Source organism: Hesperophylax consimilis, chromosome 3, assembly GCF_061612785.1.
Source record: "Hesperophylax consimilis isolate HC1 chromosome 3, BYU_Hcon_1.0, whole genome shotgun sequence".
NCBI classification, from domain to species: domain Eukaryota; kingdom Metazoa; phylum Arthropoda; class Insecta; order Trichoptera; family Limnephilidae; genus Hesperophylax; species Hesperophylax consimilis.
In genome coordinates, this window is record NC_142838.1 from 5,897,329 (window position 1) to 5,914,978 (window position 17,650).

Below are 17,650 nucleotides of genomic sequence, written 5' to 3' on the forward strand. Positions count from 1 at the left end.
CTCTAGGGATAAAACATGCTTTTATTTTGTCTGAAATATTATTTTTATTTGAAATATTCATGTTTTCATCTTGCTAAATTGATTCCTTTTAGTTTTTGACTGAAGCACATCGAAAACAAAAAATTAAATATTATTTTTAATAATAAACTTATATGGAGATATAGAATAACCCGAGGAGTTTTTTTCTGGATTTGTTCCAGCACCTGATTTGTTTTTTTTTCTAATATGACTTATAGAAGCATTAAAACCTCATTGAGATATTTAATCATTGAAAAGGTAAAATCAACAACTCAACTCAATGAATATACGAAATTTACAAAGCTACAGAAAATAAAAAGGTAACTGTCGTAACCGGGACTCGAACCCCGCAATCAAAATTTGCAATCACCCCAAACAAGACGACAACTAAAAAATATGGAAAGTAATAATGTTGGTAATTCAAAAATGTATTTATGAGATTGATATAAATACCGAAATTTAATGAGGTAATAGCTCAATTGGAAGATTTGATTCACAATCCCAGTTGCATATATGTCTGCTTCACATTTTCATTGAGAGTTGTTGAAATTATATTCTTCAATGATTATAGTATTTATAATATGTATTTAGTATGGTCCGTCAACTCTAGTATACTCCAGCTTTCACAGTCAACATCGTGTCTAATTGAATGAATTGAGCTGACCGTTTTATTCCCCAGGTTGAGCACCCTGCAGCTGAGGTAAGCCGTCTTGCCCACGAGCGCCGTGACGTTGCGAGGAGCCAGCGTGTCGAAGTAGGGCTGGGCCTCCTGTGCTACCTCCGTGGTCTGCTGCCAGTCGCCCGATAGCTGGTTGCTGCCACCGCTGCTGTAGCCCGCAAGGACGATGGCGTATCCTGGGGGTAATTGTAAATTACATAATAAAATTGAGTGCACACAACATAGATTTTTTGAATATTTTGAGACTTAAAAATATTTTTAATATAACTTTAAAAAAACATCGACTGCCTTGGCTATGGTGTCGGTGAAACATTTTGTGGAAATTATTTTTTTTTAATCAATGAATGTTTTTTTTTTTAATGAAGTAACGAGAAAACTGTACAATAAGTTGGTGAAAATAAATTTATTTTTTAGTTTCGTATAAAGTTAAATATATTTTTTCAGTTCACAAAAAAACAATCGGTAAGCTATAAAACCATCGTTAAAGACTCCTCTGTTTTTAAAATACAAATTTAATTTATTGTGTTATAAAATTAATAGTTTATGTTTTGAAATTAAATAATTTTTATTTTAAAATTAAATATTTTTACAGTAAAATTTATATTTAATATAATTATAATTATTATAGAATCCTCAGACTACACCATTTAAATAAGGTTTTAAAGTTTGTATAACGTTTGTATCCGCATACTAATAGAAAAAAATAAAAGCAATCAAAGGAGAATATTTTTCTAACATTCAAATTTAATGTTTCAAAAATTGTGCATGTCGGTTGGTTACTTATCTTTGAACTGCAACGAAAGACGGTATTATGCAACAATATTTATAGTTACCCTAACAACATTGGTGACTTATCCCTAAACTGCGACGAAAGACGGTATTATGAAACATTATTTATAGTTACCCTAACAACATTGATGACTTATCTCTGAACTGCGACCAAAGACGGTATTATGCAACATTATTTATAGTTACCCTATAAAAATTGGTGACTTATCCCTGAACTGTGACCAAAGACGGTATTATGCAACATTATTTATAGTTACCCTAACAATATTGGTGACTTATCTCTAAACTGCGACGAATGACGGTATTATGCAACATTATTTATAGTTACCCTAACAACTTTTATGACTTATCCCTGAACTGCGACCAAAGACGGTATTATGCAACATCTGACAGTATTATTACGCCAGCGTCTGGACGATCTAGGCCCTCTGATTGGTCGAATTAAAATTGTCTGTTTCGGGTAAATTCAGCTAACTTGAAAATTAAGACACGATTTCATACTAAAATAGGATCGCCTCATAATAATACGAGATTTCTTCAAAAGCATCGTTTCTGTTCATATAATTTTAGGATAATATCGAAGAAAATATGTTTTAGAAAGTTCATAATCCATTGGATTAATTACATTACAATGAAAATTATCCACAGTTCCGTGATAATGTTTGACGTTTATAAAAAATCACGCGTTCCTTATTCAATATGGCGGATACGCACGACTATAGATGGCCGACAGAGCGCGCCTCTGGCGGTTTAAAAACGAACCAAATGAATGGCGCGAATATTTAAATATGCAGCTCACAATATTTGACTACTTACGATTAACAAGCATCTAATAAGAAGATTTCTTCTGGAAGCTTATCACTTTGTAATGGCATTTTTCATTATTATTTATATATTTTTTGCTTATTAATTATATCTGATTTTATATTGACATGTTTTCTAATTTGTAAAATTTCACAATTATTTTTTTTTTTTTTTTGTATTAGGCAATTCACCCTAAAGAGAGTGCTTTGTGCCGATTGGGTTAAGATATATGGTTAAACTGATGTGAATTATCTATAAGGGGACTGGACATATCATATATTAAAGTCATTCAAATCTATAATCTTATAAAGAATAGAATATACGCGAGAGTTGTTGAGAGACAGCAAATATGGAATACTAAGGGGAGACTGGTGGGTGATTTTAATAAGCAATCGATACATGCCTTTGAAAGAAGAATGGTTTTTACAATTGAAGAAGACATGGTCAAGAGTCTCATCCTCCACACCACACTGGCATAATGAACTTTCGAGCACCCGAATTTTAAACAAATGAGTTGCAATAGAGCAGTGGCCAATTCTCATTCTCGAGATACAGGAAATAAATCTTTTGGACTTTTTTTTGCCGTGGAACCAGGGTTTACTTGGAATATGATTTTGTATTCCAGCATAGAAAGATCCAGTTTGAGTTTTCGTGATTGTCCAATTTTCTTCCCAGGAACGAGACATGTTGGATTTAAGAATAGAGAAGACGTCAGAGACAGGAATTTTAAAATCTAAAGGAATAGAACCAGATACAGTTCCAAGTTTAGCGAGAGAATCAGCTTTCTCGTTACCCTCAATTCCTAGATGGCCAGGCACCCAAACCAGTATTGTCTCAAACATAGATTCGTGTAAAGAATCGAGGATTTTTTTAATATTACAAATAACATAGTCTTCTGGACATCGAACGATATTAGAGGAAATTTTTAATACTGCACTTAGAGAGTCAGTACACACTAAGGCTCGACGAATATTGAGGAGTTGGATTTGAATTAAAGCTTGTTCAATTGCGAAGCATTCTGCAGTAAATATGGAAATTTCTTTAGGCAATTTATAAGACAGATTAACATTGAATTCAGGAATATATACCGATGCGCCACATTCTTTGTGGTCGGATTTGGAACCATCTGTGTATATGAGGGAAAATCCAGGAAACTTTGAAAATATAAAGTTTTTAAAATGTTCTTCAACATTTTGAAAGTTATTAGCTGATGATAAAATGTTCGTCCGGAAGTCAGAAATTATTACGTTTGGGATAAAATTAATAGCATTAAACGGGGTACTGTAAATAGGAAGGATTGGATCATCTTGTAGATTTTGAAGGTAAGAAGACAGATATTTAAATGATAGAAAACTTTTTAATAAGAGAGGGAATCGATCTCTATCTATTACCCTCCTTCTGCTATTTAAATTACTTAACAAACGATCGAGACTCTGTTCCAATGGGTGACGCGATAAAGATAACGCTTTGAAGATATATCTATCCGCGAGGTATTGTCTTCTCAAAAACAAGGGAGGATCTACACATTCTATCTGAAGAGCATTAATTGGAGAAGATTTCATTGCCCCAATAATCATTCTAAGCCCTTTTGATTGGATACTTTCAAGTTTTTTATCCAGATATTTAGGAAGTGGGTCGAAAAGAAATGTGCCATAATCCAAGTGACTTCGAACGAGGGAATTATACATTAGTTTAAGAGTAGTAGGATGGGATCCCCACCATACTCTGGAAACAGCTCGCATCATATTAAGCCCCTTTTCACACTTAGCAGAAACGTTCTGAATATGCGGGAGCCAGGAAAGCTTATGGTCCAAAAGCAGGCCAAGAAATTTTATTTGCTTAACGATTTGAAGGGGGAAATTATCAAAAGAGACTGTAAAGTTAGGCAGTTTTCTTTTGCGAGTAAAAGCCACTACCTTGGTTTTAGAGGTAGCTAAATTCATTCCATTTGTCAACATCCAAACTTTAATATTATGTAAAGCCAAATTTAATTCCTTCGCAGCATGCGATAAATTTTTGTGAAATAAATATATGAGAAAATCGTCCGCAAAATAAAGTCGCTTAATAGACGAAGGGATTACAATGTCTAAATCACTCATATAAATATTAAATAATAATGGACTGATTACAGACCCCTGGGGTAGCCCTTTCCAAAGTTTGCGCTTCAATATGTTTGAGGAAGAGTGGATAATAATGGTTCTGTCTGTTAGCAAGTTGATAATAAATTGAACTAATTTTATGGGGATTTTTATTTTAATTAATTTTTCCTTCAAAACATCAATTAATACATCGTCGTAAGCTGAAGAAAGATCTAGAAATGTGGCCAATGTACAAGAGTTAAGGGATTGAGAAATACGGATATCTGTTGTTAACAAACTTAAATTATCCATAGTAGATTTCTTTTTACGAAAGCCGTATTGATTAGGAGGGATAATACTGTGATTTTCAACAAACCATTCTAATCTGTTCTTTATCAAATGTTCCACTACTTTAATTAAACACGACGAAAGAGCAATTGGACGATAGGATGAAACTTCGGACGGATTTTTCCCTGGTTTTAAAACCGGGAGGATTTTTTGAACTTTCCAGACATCCGGAATAAATCCTGTTTCAAACATGTTATTAATTAAGGATAAGAAATATTCAACCGACATGTCGGAGAATACTTTAAAGAAGCTATATAATATTCCATCAGGACCCGGAGAAGAGTCAGAAAGAGATTTGATTACTCGTTTTAGTTCACTAACTAAGAAAGGAGAGTCTAGCCAGTTAGAGTGAGATGGATATGAAATAAAAGAGGGCATTTCTTCACATCTGGCAACTGAAGGAGGGGCAATCTTATCAGCAAAACCCATAATAATTTCCTCCGGAATATGTTTGGTACGCTCCGGAGCATATGACGAACCGAATTTTTTTAAATTAGTCCAAACAGATGACTGGGGAGTTTCAGGAGACAAGTTTTCACAAAATTTTCGCCATCCAGACCGCTTTTTATTTTTCAAAATACGTTTAGTTTCTGATTGAACGCGTTTCACTGATAAGAAATTTTCAAAAGACATGCATTTGCGGTAAATGGAAACTGCTTCTTTTCTAGAGTTAACAGCACGAGTGCATTCTTCGTCCCACCACGGAGTCGAATGTTTAGTTTTAATGTTAACTTTACGCTTTGGAATGGATTTTTCTGCTGCTTTTATAACTATACTAGGAAATAATTCACATTGTGTTCTGATGTTCCCAAGAGAAGATTTTACAGAGTGAACAAGAGAGTCTAATACAGAAGAAAAAAATCTCCAGTTCGCATCTTTCGTTTTAAATTTAAAATTATTGTTAATTGTAAAGGAATGCGAGGTGGTTAGATAGTGAAAGAGGATTATAATAGGGAAATGATCACTGGAAAGGGGGTCTTTAAGTATGTTCCAAGAACATTTACGTATCACCGAAGATGAACAGAGAGATAAATCAACAACACTTTTCCTTTGTTGAGGGGGGGTGAATCGGGTTGGAGATCCGTCGTTTAAAATACATAAATTATGGGAATCAATAAAATCTAAAAGATTACGGCCAGAACGATTCGTTAATTCACTACCCCAAGAGGTAGAATGAGCGTTAAAGTCGCCCAGTAACATATACGGGGGACGGATCTGAGACATAAATGATGACCATTCGTTTTCATCAAAAATAGTGGAGGGAGGGACATATATTGATAGTATTGTAATATCACATACAACAGCTGCTACTATCTGAAAATTGTTGGAGAGAGTATGAAACATGATTGGTTTGAAAGGGATAGAGTCATGGATGATTAAGGCAGCGCCACCTTTACCATCCAGTCTATCATGTCTAAGACAATTATATCCAGAAATCTTAAATAGATACGAGGGTTTAAACCACGTTTCAGAAATAGCGGCAACTGAAATTTCATGTTCATCGAGTAATTTTACAAGTTCAAATTTATTACAGATTAGACTTCTGATATTCCACTGAAGAATTCTGTTCAGTTTCTGAGACATTAGGAAGACAGGATAATAATGATTTAATGCAATCGGCAGCGTTGGACGGTATATTATTGTTGTTTGAAAGAATAGAAATTAAGAGGGTAATTAAAGTCTGAATGAAAGCAGAATTTTCATTCACCACTTTCTCTAAATTAGTGGAAGATTGGGAACTATTTAAAGCACTCCCATTGAGTGTCTGAGATTTATAATTCCCATTTGGGTTAAACAAAATATCATTATGTTGATTTTTATCAATAGAAGCAATAAATTTTGGTTTTGGTTTTTGTGGTATAAAAATTGTTTCCCTGTGAGAAGATGATGGAGGAGATTTAGAGTAAGATAGATTGCTAGGAATTGAGGTAGATGTTACCTCTGCAAACGATTTTATTGCAGGTGGGAATAATTTTGATGCCTGGAAATATGAAATGTTATCTGAAGCCATTGATTGTTTAATATTCCTTTGTCTGGTCAATTCTGGACAGGCCACACTAACCGCTGTATGATTTCCCTTGCAGTTAATGCAACGTGGATCATTCGATGATTTTTGGCAAAGATCAAAGGGGTGGTCTTCTCCGCAATGAAAACAACGTGGAGGGGAACGACATATGGGTTTTGAGTGTCCGAAACGGCAGCAGTTAAAACACTGGATCGTCGGGAATTTATATACTTCCACAGGGAGTGCGTTGTAATAAATAAATACCCGAGATGGCAAAGTTTGGCCTTCAAAAGTAATAACAACCGATTGTGAGGGTTTCCATGTAGTGGTTCCATTAGATGTATCTTTGTAATTTAATCTACGTGCTTTTAAAACCTTGGGGGTCACTTGAGAATCATTAAGTGCATCAACAATTTCAGATTCTGAGAGATCGGTTGGTATACCTCTCACTCGGCCCATTCTAGTAAGGTTGTAAGTTGGAATATAAGATTTAAATTTGTGGTGTGAAAGCGTATCTATTTTTTGGACAAATTCATTTGCAAAGTTTGCGGATTTAAATTCTAGGGATAACTTATAGCGGCCTTCCGGCTTAATAGATCCGTTAACTATGCCAAGGTTACTGTTTTTTGAACTAAAAATGAATTTCCCGAAATCCAGAGGATGAATGATTTTTCCTTGTTCAGTACTTTGGACATTGACAATGAATGGAGCCGAGGAAGATGGGGAATAACTTAGATCAGTATTTTTAGATTCTGATAATATGGTATCCTTACGACTTTCCTTAGGGTTTGAGGTTTCATCGGATTGCGAAGGTTTAATTTTGGGTGGTACATTAAGACAGAGCGATGGTCTTCGTTTTCTGGAAGGGAGTATTATAGAAACATCCGATTCATACTCATCTCCAATATTAAATATGGACTCGGGGTCAGGAGGGCGATTTTCATCTTCCTCCATATTTATAATTAATTAATTAACAAAAAAAAAAATAATACAGTCTATTTGATTGACTGTACACACTAATTTATCAAAACCTAAATATAACAAACAAATAATAGAAAACAAAAATGTAACAATAATTTCTTATCTGTACGAAGTCCGCGACAGCAGGTAGGCAATTCGTCAAACACAGAGCACGACTATCCACTACCGTAGTTCGATGACTAATCCTCACAATTATTTATTTGCGATGCTTTATATTCTGAGTGAAGTATTTTAAGACCTGAATTTTTATCGAAAGTGTGATCATTATTCAAAAGATGATTTAGAGCCCTGCGATATTCTTTAGTTCTGACTTCAAAGTTTCTATTGGTTCTACCTTTGTAAAAGAAATTACAATCATCCCAATTGAGTTTTTAAACTCCAGATTTTTTGTTTGAATTTTGCTATCTTTATTATTAAGAATATATTTCTTCATTGTTATTAGTGTAAAACGCCAGTTGAATAGTACCAGAATTATTTTTATATATAATTTTAGAAGTATCGTTATCCACAAGCAGAATTCTACGCCATTGTTTATTTCTATCTTTAGAAAGACCGTTTGAAGAGAGTATGTTAAATTATTTTTATTTAGTATTTCAACTATCAATTTATTAGAATAACCGTTATTAAATGCTATTTGTCTTATGAATATATTGTTTTATGGTTATATTCTATTTGTTTTTTTCAGGTCTTAAAATACTTCACTATAAATAATTTTGAAATTTTAGAAATGAGGAAACATGTTAATATAAAAGCAGATATAATTAACAAATATTTTTTTATAAACTCTCTTTTAAATATTTTCCCACTTAATTGGTCTTTCCCGTCTAACGATATTGTAATTCCTAATTATTAAAAACCCAGCCTACTCTTACGCCTCCCCTCTCCTTCCACTTTTTCTTTCCCAATTGCAATCTATATTTAATTTTTGACTTCGGTGTATACACAATAAAATGTAAACATTATATTTATTTATTTATTGGACAATTTGCATAGCGCCGCTTTTGTGAGATATCACCTCAGGGGCGCTATATTGTAATAATCTACCTTTATATATAGATTTTTACTCTCCTGATGAAGGTGTATATATAATCTAACTTTAAACTTTATTAGATACAGTAACAGTTGTAGGTAAAGAATTACCAAATGATTACCCTCCTTTTATTCATAAACACGGGTACAATTAATCAATATGTAATAATCTATTATTTAAGTCAACTTTGTTATAACTATCTTTAATTGTGACAAACTAAACGATATTGATTAAACTTATAGACATTGACGGTTGTAACACATATTTAAGCACTGCAAGTCTCCTATGAGCTATTTATATTAGGTACGATAACAGTTAATATCAGTTGTAGACATGTAGTCAATAATAGTGTTTCATTTGAAATAATCCATCACAAATACGTAAAGTTTCATTTATTCAAACAACTGTCATTCTTATTATGCGTAAATTTAGCATGTTATTATTAATTAACTCCTTCCTGTTCCGTGTTTTAACAATATATATATATATACTCACCCTCTCTCTGTGAATGTCCTATTATCTCTCTATTAAATGTAACTGTTGTTGATATCACTTAAAATGGGCGAAGCCCAAAGCAAGAGCCGCCCGCAGGGCCTAGCAGAAAAAAACCCGCGGAGCGGGTTTTTAACTGCTAGTTATTTATAGTTACCCTAACAACATTGGTGACTTATCCCTGAACTGCGACCAAAGACAGTATTATGAAACATTATTTATAGTTACCCTAAGAACATTGGTGACTTCTCCCTGAACTGCCACCAAAGACGGTATTATGCAACACGATTTATAGTTAGTTACCCTAACAACATTGTCTATAAATAAACAAAGTTTTTTACCTAACCGTACCTCACCAATGGTTGTCAAAATCGATTGTCTATTTAAAGGCAATTTTCAATTTTCCTTACCGAGTGTTGCCTTGTGAGTTACTTACCTGCTTATTAATTATTTAAATTGAGTCCTGTTAACATATGTCTTTTAATGTCAGTATGGGAACACTTAAAGCCCGTTTGAAAAAACATGATTTTTTTATCGCTTAAGTGATTAGAAGAAGATAAATATTATTCTAATATAAACCACACAGTAAATCCAGGTCCAGTAATATATAAAAAAACATATAACATACGTATATCCAGTAATAGAAAAGCAGTTTTTTTTTATTATTCACACAGCGACATTTATGATAAAAAATCTCTTCAAAGGTGGAGAAGTTGAAATCTTCAAAAATATACAGGGTGTCCGGAAACTCGTAGTACAAGCGGGAAACTGGTGAATCTACATCACATTTGGAGTCGATTTTGTAGTATATTTTTTTTTTATTTGAGCTTTCGCTATCGAGTAAATCGAGTTTGAAGTTCATTTTTTTTTTTTTTTTTAATCAAATTCTTATAAATTATTACTGAAGATCAAAGTACCCAACTAATTAAAACTGTTTGAAAGTAAAACAAATGAAGAAACTCGGATTTGAAGCATTATTTTGAAATCACCCTTCATTTAACCCGGTGTAATCATAAAATATTTCTGCTCTGCAGGGTTAAAACATCTGTTATTCAACCCTAAACACCAGAAAAAACTTTAACCCTAAAATAGCCGAAAAATATTTTTTTTGGTTTTTTTTTTTTTTTGAAAATGCTCAAATCAAAAAACTTTATGTTTTTTGGGGTTCCCCATGTGGTGTAGATTCTCCAGTTTCCCGCTTGTACTACGAGTTTCCGGACACCGTGTATACATAAAAAGTTAAAATGATACAAATATAAATGAAGTTTTAATGGCACAAGTCAGTTAGAAAGATCCACTTTAACAGAAATTCAAATATCAACCTTCCACGAAATCAATTCAAACTGAAAAATATAAGTTCTCAAAGGTATTATAATAATATACTCCATCCAGTTTTGACATTATACCTACGACGCCAGTGAAAAGAGCCTCCCAGAGAGAAAAATATCAGAGACTCAATAACCGAGGTGGATAGGTATTTAAACTTCATATACAATTTTCTTAGGGGCAGAAAGGCGGCAGATTCTAGAAGGGGATTCCCCGTCATAGAGCATTTGCGCCAAATCCCGCCCTTCGCGCCAATTCCAAGTTTCGCGCCAAATCTGGTTCCTTGCGCACGTCTTTCGCCCGTTCGTCTTCTATGGTCGTCCGAGTGGGAACCTACCTACTTCCTACTGCCAATCCCCATTTAACGCAGTCTTCGAAAGAGTGAATTTCTCTTTAACGTCGGATTAAATGGCATTTTTGAAAAATTCAAAATTACTGTATCCTGTCAAATTTTGCAAAACCAAAACGAGGAAATACATATTATGTGGTACACAAGCTTACCACCAGTGGATTAAATTGATCTGCTACTGAAGGTGGGCTTAGCGCATTTTTTTAAGGTCGGATATTAATTATTTTTAAATTCATCGTTTTCCGCTGATTGCTCGGGCTAACTGAATAAATGAGCGCATGTTCCTTACCAAATCTATGAAAAAAATTGATCAGAAATTTGTCGTACTTTACTATTATACCTTTTCAATTATTTTTATGGTATCATTCCTACAGCCCCAATTAAACCCGCCTCATACCCCTGCCAACCGGGTGGCCATATAGTTCCCTGTTTTTACATTGTATGGAAAAATGGCGCTCTTGTGAGACATATAAACAATTGTTCAAAATTTGTTCAATTTTCGCATGAAGCGGGTATTGCGCACTTTGTGGGTGTATACAATTATAACAAGATAAAAATAACGTTTGAATTCCACATTGTTTTGATTGGACCAGAATTTTCATCCAGAAACCTTTATTCTTTAAACCCAGGGGATTATAGAATATAATTTGGTGTATATATAATACTGGTAACATAACAACTGGTATTTTATCTATCAACAAAAAGTGGAAATTACACAATACTCAATAAGGAGTATGTGTTGTAAATATATTTTTTAGTAAATTATTGTATTGGTACGCCACTTTTCTAGTAGGATGGTGTTAAGTACTACTTATTACACAGTGCCAAGCGCTAAGATACCTGGGCCGTCATAGAACGTACTGGAAATTTCGGCCGTCGCTCAGCGTTACGGGTGGCAATATTTATAGCCATATCCACTAGAATGTTCGGGAACGTTCTTAGGTGCAATTTGAATCTTATTGGCATCTTACATAAGCGACGGCGGAAAGGTACTCAGGAAAGGTCAGTCTACTACGCGCTACTTTTTAACGTGCTAATCAATAAATCTTTTATAAAATATTACATGGTTTACTTTCAACACCAAACACATCTTCAACCTTTTCAACATTATAATAGCACAGTGATTTTGTAAATTCCAGTATTAAGAAGGATTCCTGAAAATACCCACTGTTATTTTTATTATTAAAGACAATATTGGCAATTCGGAAACGAAAATTTGTAACAGGAAAATCAGTAAGAGATACGGTCGCATCTAGGACTAGAACCCAGGACGCTCACCTTGTTAGGGCCCAAGCTTTTCGGATATTTTTCGGTTTTATATTTTCCTTTAAGAATCGCTAATATTGTCTTCAATATTGAAATATGTATTACAGTTTGAGGTTTTATTAATTAAGTTATTCCAAATATTATCTGTTATTTTAATTCTACTACGCGTGTTTCAGGGTAAAACTGAGTATAATTTTATAATTTATTGCTATGAGCAACAGATAAATTCTAAATTAAATTGATATGTAAGGAAGGATTCCTGAAAAAATGCATTATTTGGGCTTCAGTGAGATTTAAATCGTTGAAATTTCAATAAAATCTGATTATCTCCAAAATATAAAAGTGCTATACCACTAAAAACATCCATAAAAGGGAAAAAGCAATTAAAATATTGCATCTGTTATTATTCAGTTTGTGTTAATATTCATAAGGGTTAGTTTGGTAAGCTTGTTTTTGATGATGTTGTAAATTTGATCTTATCGTTTTAGGGTGGGTTATTTTATTTTTTAATTTCGCTGTTATAAGGTTATTTTTCTGTTTTGTCTTGTTTCGTGTAGGTTGAAATTTTTTTAGCGGAAAGTTTGAGAGAACGTCAGTCGTTTTGAACCTGAGGAATCAAACTTGGCACAGTATTAAAATCATATGAATTAATGTAATATTTTATGATATTTGAATATGAATGAAGCAAGGAGTGTGTGCCGAGTCAGTTTTGTGGCGGTCTATCCCTTCTTCACACTTCTGCAAGCATGATTGATTACTGAATTAACTGAGTCAAGTCCTGTTTTGACTCAACCACTTTGCATTTTGTCCGTCCACAAATTGTTTGTGTGTTCTATGTCCGGTAAATCCTGTCAAGTTGGTTACCGGGTTTGAATTAATATTTTTATCCCGCCAGACCGCTCAAGTGTTGCGACTATTGCTAGCTATGAAGTCGGAGTAATCAACATTACTGAAGTCCGATGTTCACGGAATTACAAGTGACTTTTGTTTTTTATAATGTGTGAAATCATTCAGTCACTGTTGTCTAAATGAGAATATTATTTAATATTTTTTGAGTATCTTACAAAAAAGCACTTTACAAAATCTAAATTATAACGTCAAATTAGTTTATTTTAATTCTAATGGAAAAAAAAACACACACTAAAACTTTTAGAAAACCTGTAAAAACTACTTGAATTTTAAAATTCGATAAACTTGCTGTACTTTTTCGTTAACAACAATAAGTGGGCTTGTAAGACAGGATGATAATTCTTGGTAACGTTGTGCAAGGACATTGCTGCCGGAAGTGCATACAATTGTACAAATTCACATAATCTAATTGAAGCTTCTGTTGATCATTCAATTCTAATTGTGCGACCCTTAAGCGTACTGACTTTTTTACAAATCTGCCATAAGAAGTTACGTAGGTGAAACGGTGGTATTTTGCAAGAGAAGTATCAACCAAGCAGTGAACTGAGCATAAACGAGAAATACCAGCAAATGTACGGGCAGACTTACGGTCCTACTAAAAAAACGTTGTGAAAATTTTATTCAATTAATAAACGACCGTTTATATGATAAATTGACTAATTGAAACGTTACATAGAAACTGACTTAACTTCGTTAATTGAAAGATACATAAGATATATACATTGACTATCTAATCAAATCTGTTTGTTGCAAAGTTGCAAAATTTTACTTTCAAACGTGAAAAATTGTGAAAAAAGTTGAAACATTCTTAATCGAAACATCGAAAATTTTCATAGAATTAAAATTTCAAAGAATACAGTCTTTTTATTTAAGAATTTTTAACAAGATATTTGTAACTTCACTTTTTATCTCGTTCATTCAATTTAAAGTCATTTTAATAATTCCCAGACAAAAACAAAAAAAATCAGACATTTTGTCATCAATATAAACGTCGATTTATTTTTACCATATTTTACCTTACTTTTTTGACCTTCGCATGCATAAGTCATTTATGTTACTAAACAACATCACTTGCGTAGAAGTTTGTTTTAATTTACGAGGTGAAAATCAATTAAAAATAATAAGTAGGAAATAACCTCGCGTGATCCGATAGGATGAAACTATATTATTCACAATATGACATTATTAATGGATTGGAACTGACAAAAATAACCCAAATTCAAGTCAATATATTGAATTATATTAATCATGCTTGTGAATTAAATGGTCATTAGAATAGAAATTATTACTAAAACCATGATTTTAATCACACATGACAAACCAACATTCGCTAGGAAATTGACATACGTGACGCACATGAGTAAAAGTATCGCATGCGCATAGTCTGAAGTATGAAGCAACTCAGAAAAATGCAGTGTTACGAGGCATTTTTATTAGTAGTAATTCTCAATAATCAGCGTACAACTTTACAAAATGTGTAACCAAAAACACTACTTTACGGTTGTGAAGTGGTTTTTGGTTGATTAGTAAGGCCGTTAATGAATAAATAGTATTATTTTGTCTATTCAAATGGTTATTCAAAATACTGTTAAAACAATTTCCATTTTGTATGCGTAAATGCATTCAGCTGAACGGATATTTTAAGTATTCATAACCACAATGCTGTGTGGATTAAATGTGGTATCGAAAACATAGTGCAAACAATTCTGAAATAATTACGAGATGGCCAATATTTTGTTTATATTCTATGTACAGAAAATACCGTAATAGTACAAAACATAATTTGTTCAAATTTGTGAAATTCTTAGAAAATTATTTATGTTTTTAAAAACTTGAAATACCATTATTATTATTACATCGATTCCACGAGAAAATCACGCCAGAACTTAGTTATTTTAATAAACAATCAAAAATATGAAAATGAGATACGTGCAAACTCATTTGAAGGAATGTTCCTACTGATATTTTGAAAAAAATACACCTGCAGGATACCAGCTCTAACTTGCTGAAATAAGGTTGGAATTTTCGCCAGCAATAATTTTGAGAATAAACTTTTGGTGACCTAGATGTAGGTTCACTTGGGTGTAATTTGCGCTGGAATGGAGGTACGCCATAGCATTACCGACTTGGTTTGCTCAACTTGCTTTCTGGAATTGGAAAGAAAATATCTTGGGCCGACTCAGACTTCATGGGTCAGTGGTCAAAGGTAGAACCAGTCCATTTATTATTTTATGTAAAAAAATCCAATTCATCTCAGTTTTACGTTGATCTCGACATTTGGCAGGATATTTGATAAGCCAAGCTTCAACGAACAATTGAAGTGAACTGTGAAATAAAATATAAAATTTAAGCACGTACACGTAATAAATATCAAATATTATCAAACAAAAGTTTTGCTTGTTTTAATTGATTTGTGGCAGTTAAATTTGTTGAAAACCATTTTTTATTAAAATAAAAGTGAGAAATTAGCGGTTCTTACTTAAAAAGCAAGTAAAAATAATAGTTCATTCAAAAACTATTTTCAATAAAAAAAGTATGTTCCTCTGAAATCAATTTTTTTGTTTTCTAGATATTTCCATATCAGCGCAGTTCAATTTCTGTGAACAAGTTTTCCCAGTAGGGTTGTGTCCGTGTTCGAGTCCCCAGTTGGAATTTATAGACAGTTTTCTCGCTTGCGTGCAATAATATTTTAGTGCTTTCCTTCGCCTCCAACAAAGTAGTATTCTTCTGGAAGTTTCCATCGTCAAAACAATTATTATAAGAACGTACGGAGGGTGTGTCATTTTCGGACTCTTGCCACTGCTTAAATTAGGTATGTACGTATTATTTTTATTTTATACCTAAAGAATAACGTTGTTATCCTCTGTCTTACTAAACACACTATCAATTTGCGATTTAAGCCAGTTCGCATTTCAAATAGTTTAACTATAGTTCAAATAAAATATATTTTTTATATAAGTCAAACATTCCCAGGTAACGAATAATCTGACAATATTTAAACATCTCCTACTTACAGTAAGCAGAAGATGTTGCTTTTGTCGTGATGGAGGACTAATCCAGCCGAAGAATTGATTATTACTATGCCTGGGTGGGACCCACATTCGATGCCAACTCATCCACTGACCAGTGCGATTTTCAAATAGTTTAACTATGGTTTAAATAGTTTAACTATTGTTCAAATAGTTTGATATGGTTAACTATTCAAAATTTCAATAGTAACGACTAGTGACATTAGTCACCACCAGCTGGGTAAGTGTTGGGTATTTCTATACAAGGTTCACAAGTTGTGTTTAGTTTATTTTCCAATCTTAGCCCGGGCGCATTCAAGCAACTTAAGTTGCAGCAACAGTTGTGTGCTTTAAAATATTTTACGGTTTATGGAGATACGCGTACAAGGAGATATTGAATATGAATGAATTTTTAAATAGTTGCCAACTGTCGCCGCAACTAAGGCTACTCGTGTGCACTTGGACTAAAGTATCTATAAATTGGTGCTGAATTATAATTAAATTAAAATATTTAAACGTGTTGAAATGATGTTTCTCCATTTAAATTGTCTTAAATAATTCTAAAAAAGGGAAACAGCGAAACATAGGAATCTATTATTATTTTTTCCTAATGGGTATAACATTGGAGGTAATAGATGTTATTCCTCCAAGAATATTCTTCCCTTTCACCGGTAATTCAATTTTCAAGTGCAATTATTTTAAAACACTTATATAAACTACAACCAGTACCTACACATATTATTCAGATTATGCGAGTAAACACTTGTCGGAAAACATGTTTATAACGCAAATTTTACTATAGAAGGATAAAAAAATTTGGTATTATACCTTTCTAAATTGATTTTTTGCAAACAGTATTTTGCAAGATGTCATTATTTACATATTGATAAACGTTTACTGCACTCCACTCGGTGGACGGTGTAACAGAATTGGCATTGATAAATTTAAGAGTAAACCTACGGATACCCCCAGCTTCTAACAGTATTGCTTTTTTCCAAAGTTTTCTACATTTATTAATTCCAAACGAGCAATATCCTAGTTGCTCATAAGAAAATGCGTGCTATACCGCGAGAGCCATTATCATAACTTACAAAAGCGAAAACTTTGGTGATTTATTTGTAAACAAAGAATAAAAGTAAAGATATATGGAATTATATTTCACTGTACACGCTCTACACATATGTCTGGGTTTCGTTAGGCTTTTGCATTTACTTCGTATCGAAAAATATTTCTTTTTTGTGTACAATGTACGTTGTTTACTGAAAAAAGGGAGGTTTATTATTATTCTTTCTAGAAGACGCACTTTTCTGTTTTAATAAGGTATGGTTGTTTTAAACAACGAATCAAATGTTTTTTTAATGCTAATGCTGCTAATGGCAAGGGAGAAATTTTTAAGAAGAATCGTGAGGTACCTGAGAAATCATATCTAACTGATAAACATAGTTAAATTTGTAATAGTTTAAATGAATCCTTCCATCGACTCTCAGTGGTGGTCTCTCACCAAAATGCCACTAACAGAACCCAATTAAATCAAAATAATTTCCCATTTAGTGTTAACGCAAAATATC

At 33.0% G+C, this 17,650-nt stretch overlaps 1 protein-coding gene across 2 annotated transcripts in view; it reads right to left on the minus strand.

Annotated features, from left to right (window-relative positions):
- The window catches only part of LOC149424865 (zwei Ig domain protein zig-8-like), a 154,625-nt gene that overhangs the window by 23,467 nt on the left and 113,508 nt on the right, over nucleotides 1-17,650 (minus strand). For both annotated transcript variants that reach the window (XM_089650835.1, XM_089650834.1), the window contains exon 3: nucleotides 683-873. In XM_089650835.1, the coding sequence (XP_089506961.1) occupies nucleotides 683-873 (191 nt within the window). The remainder of the gene's footprint in view (nucleotides 1-682; nucleotides 874-17,650) is intronic.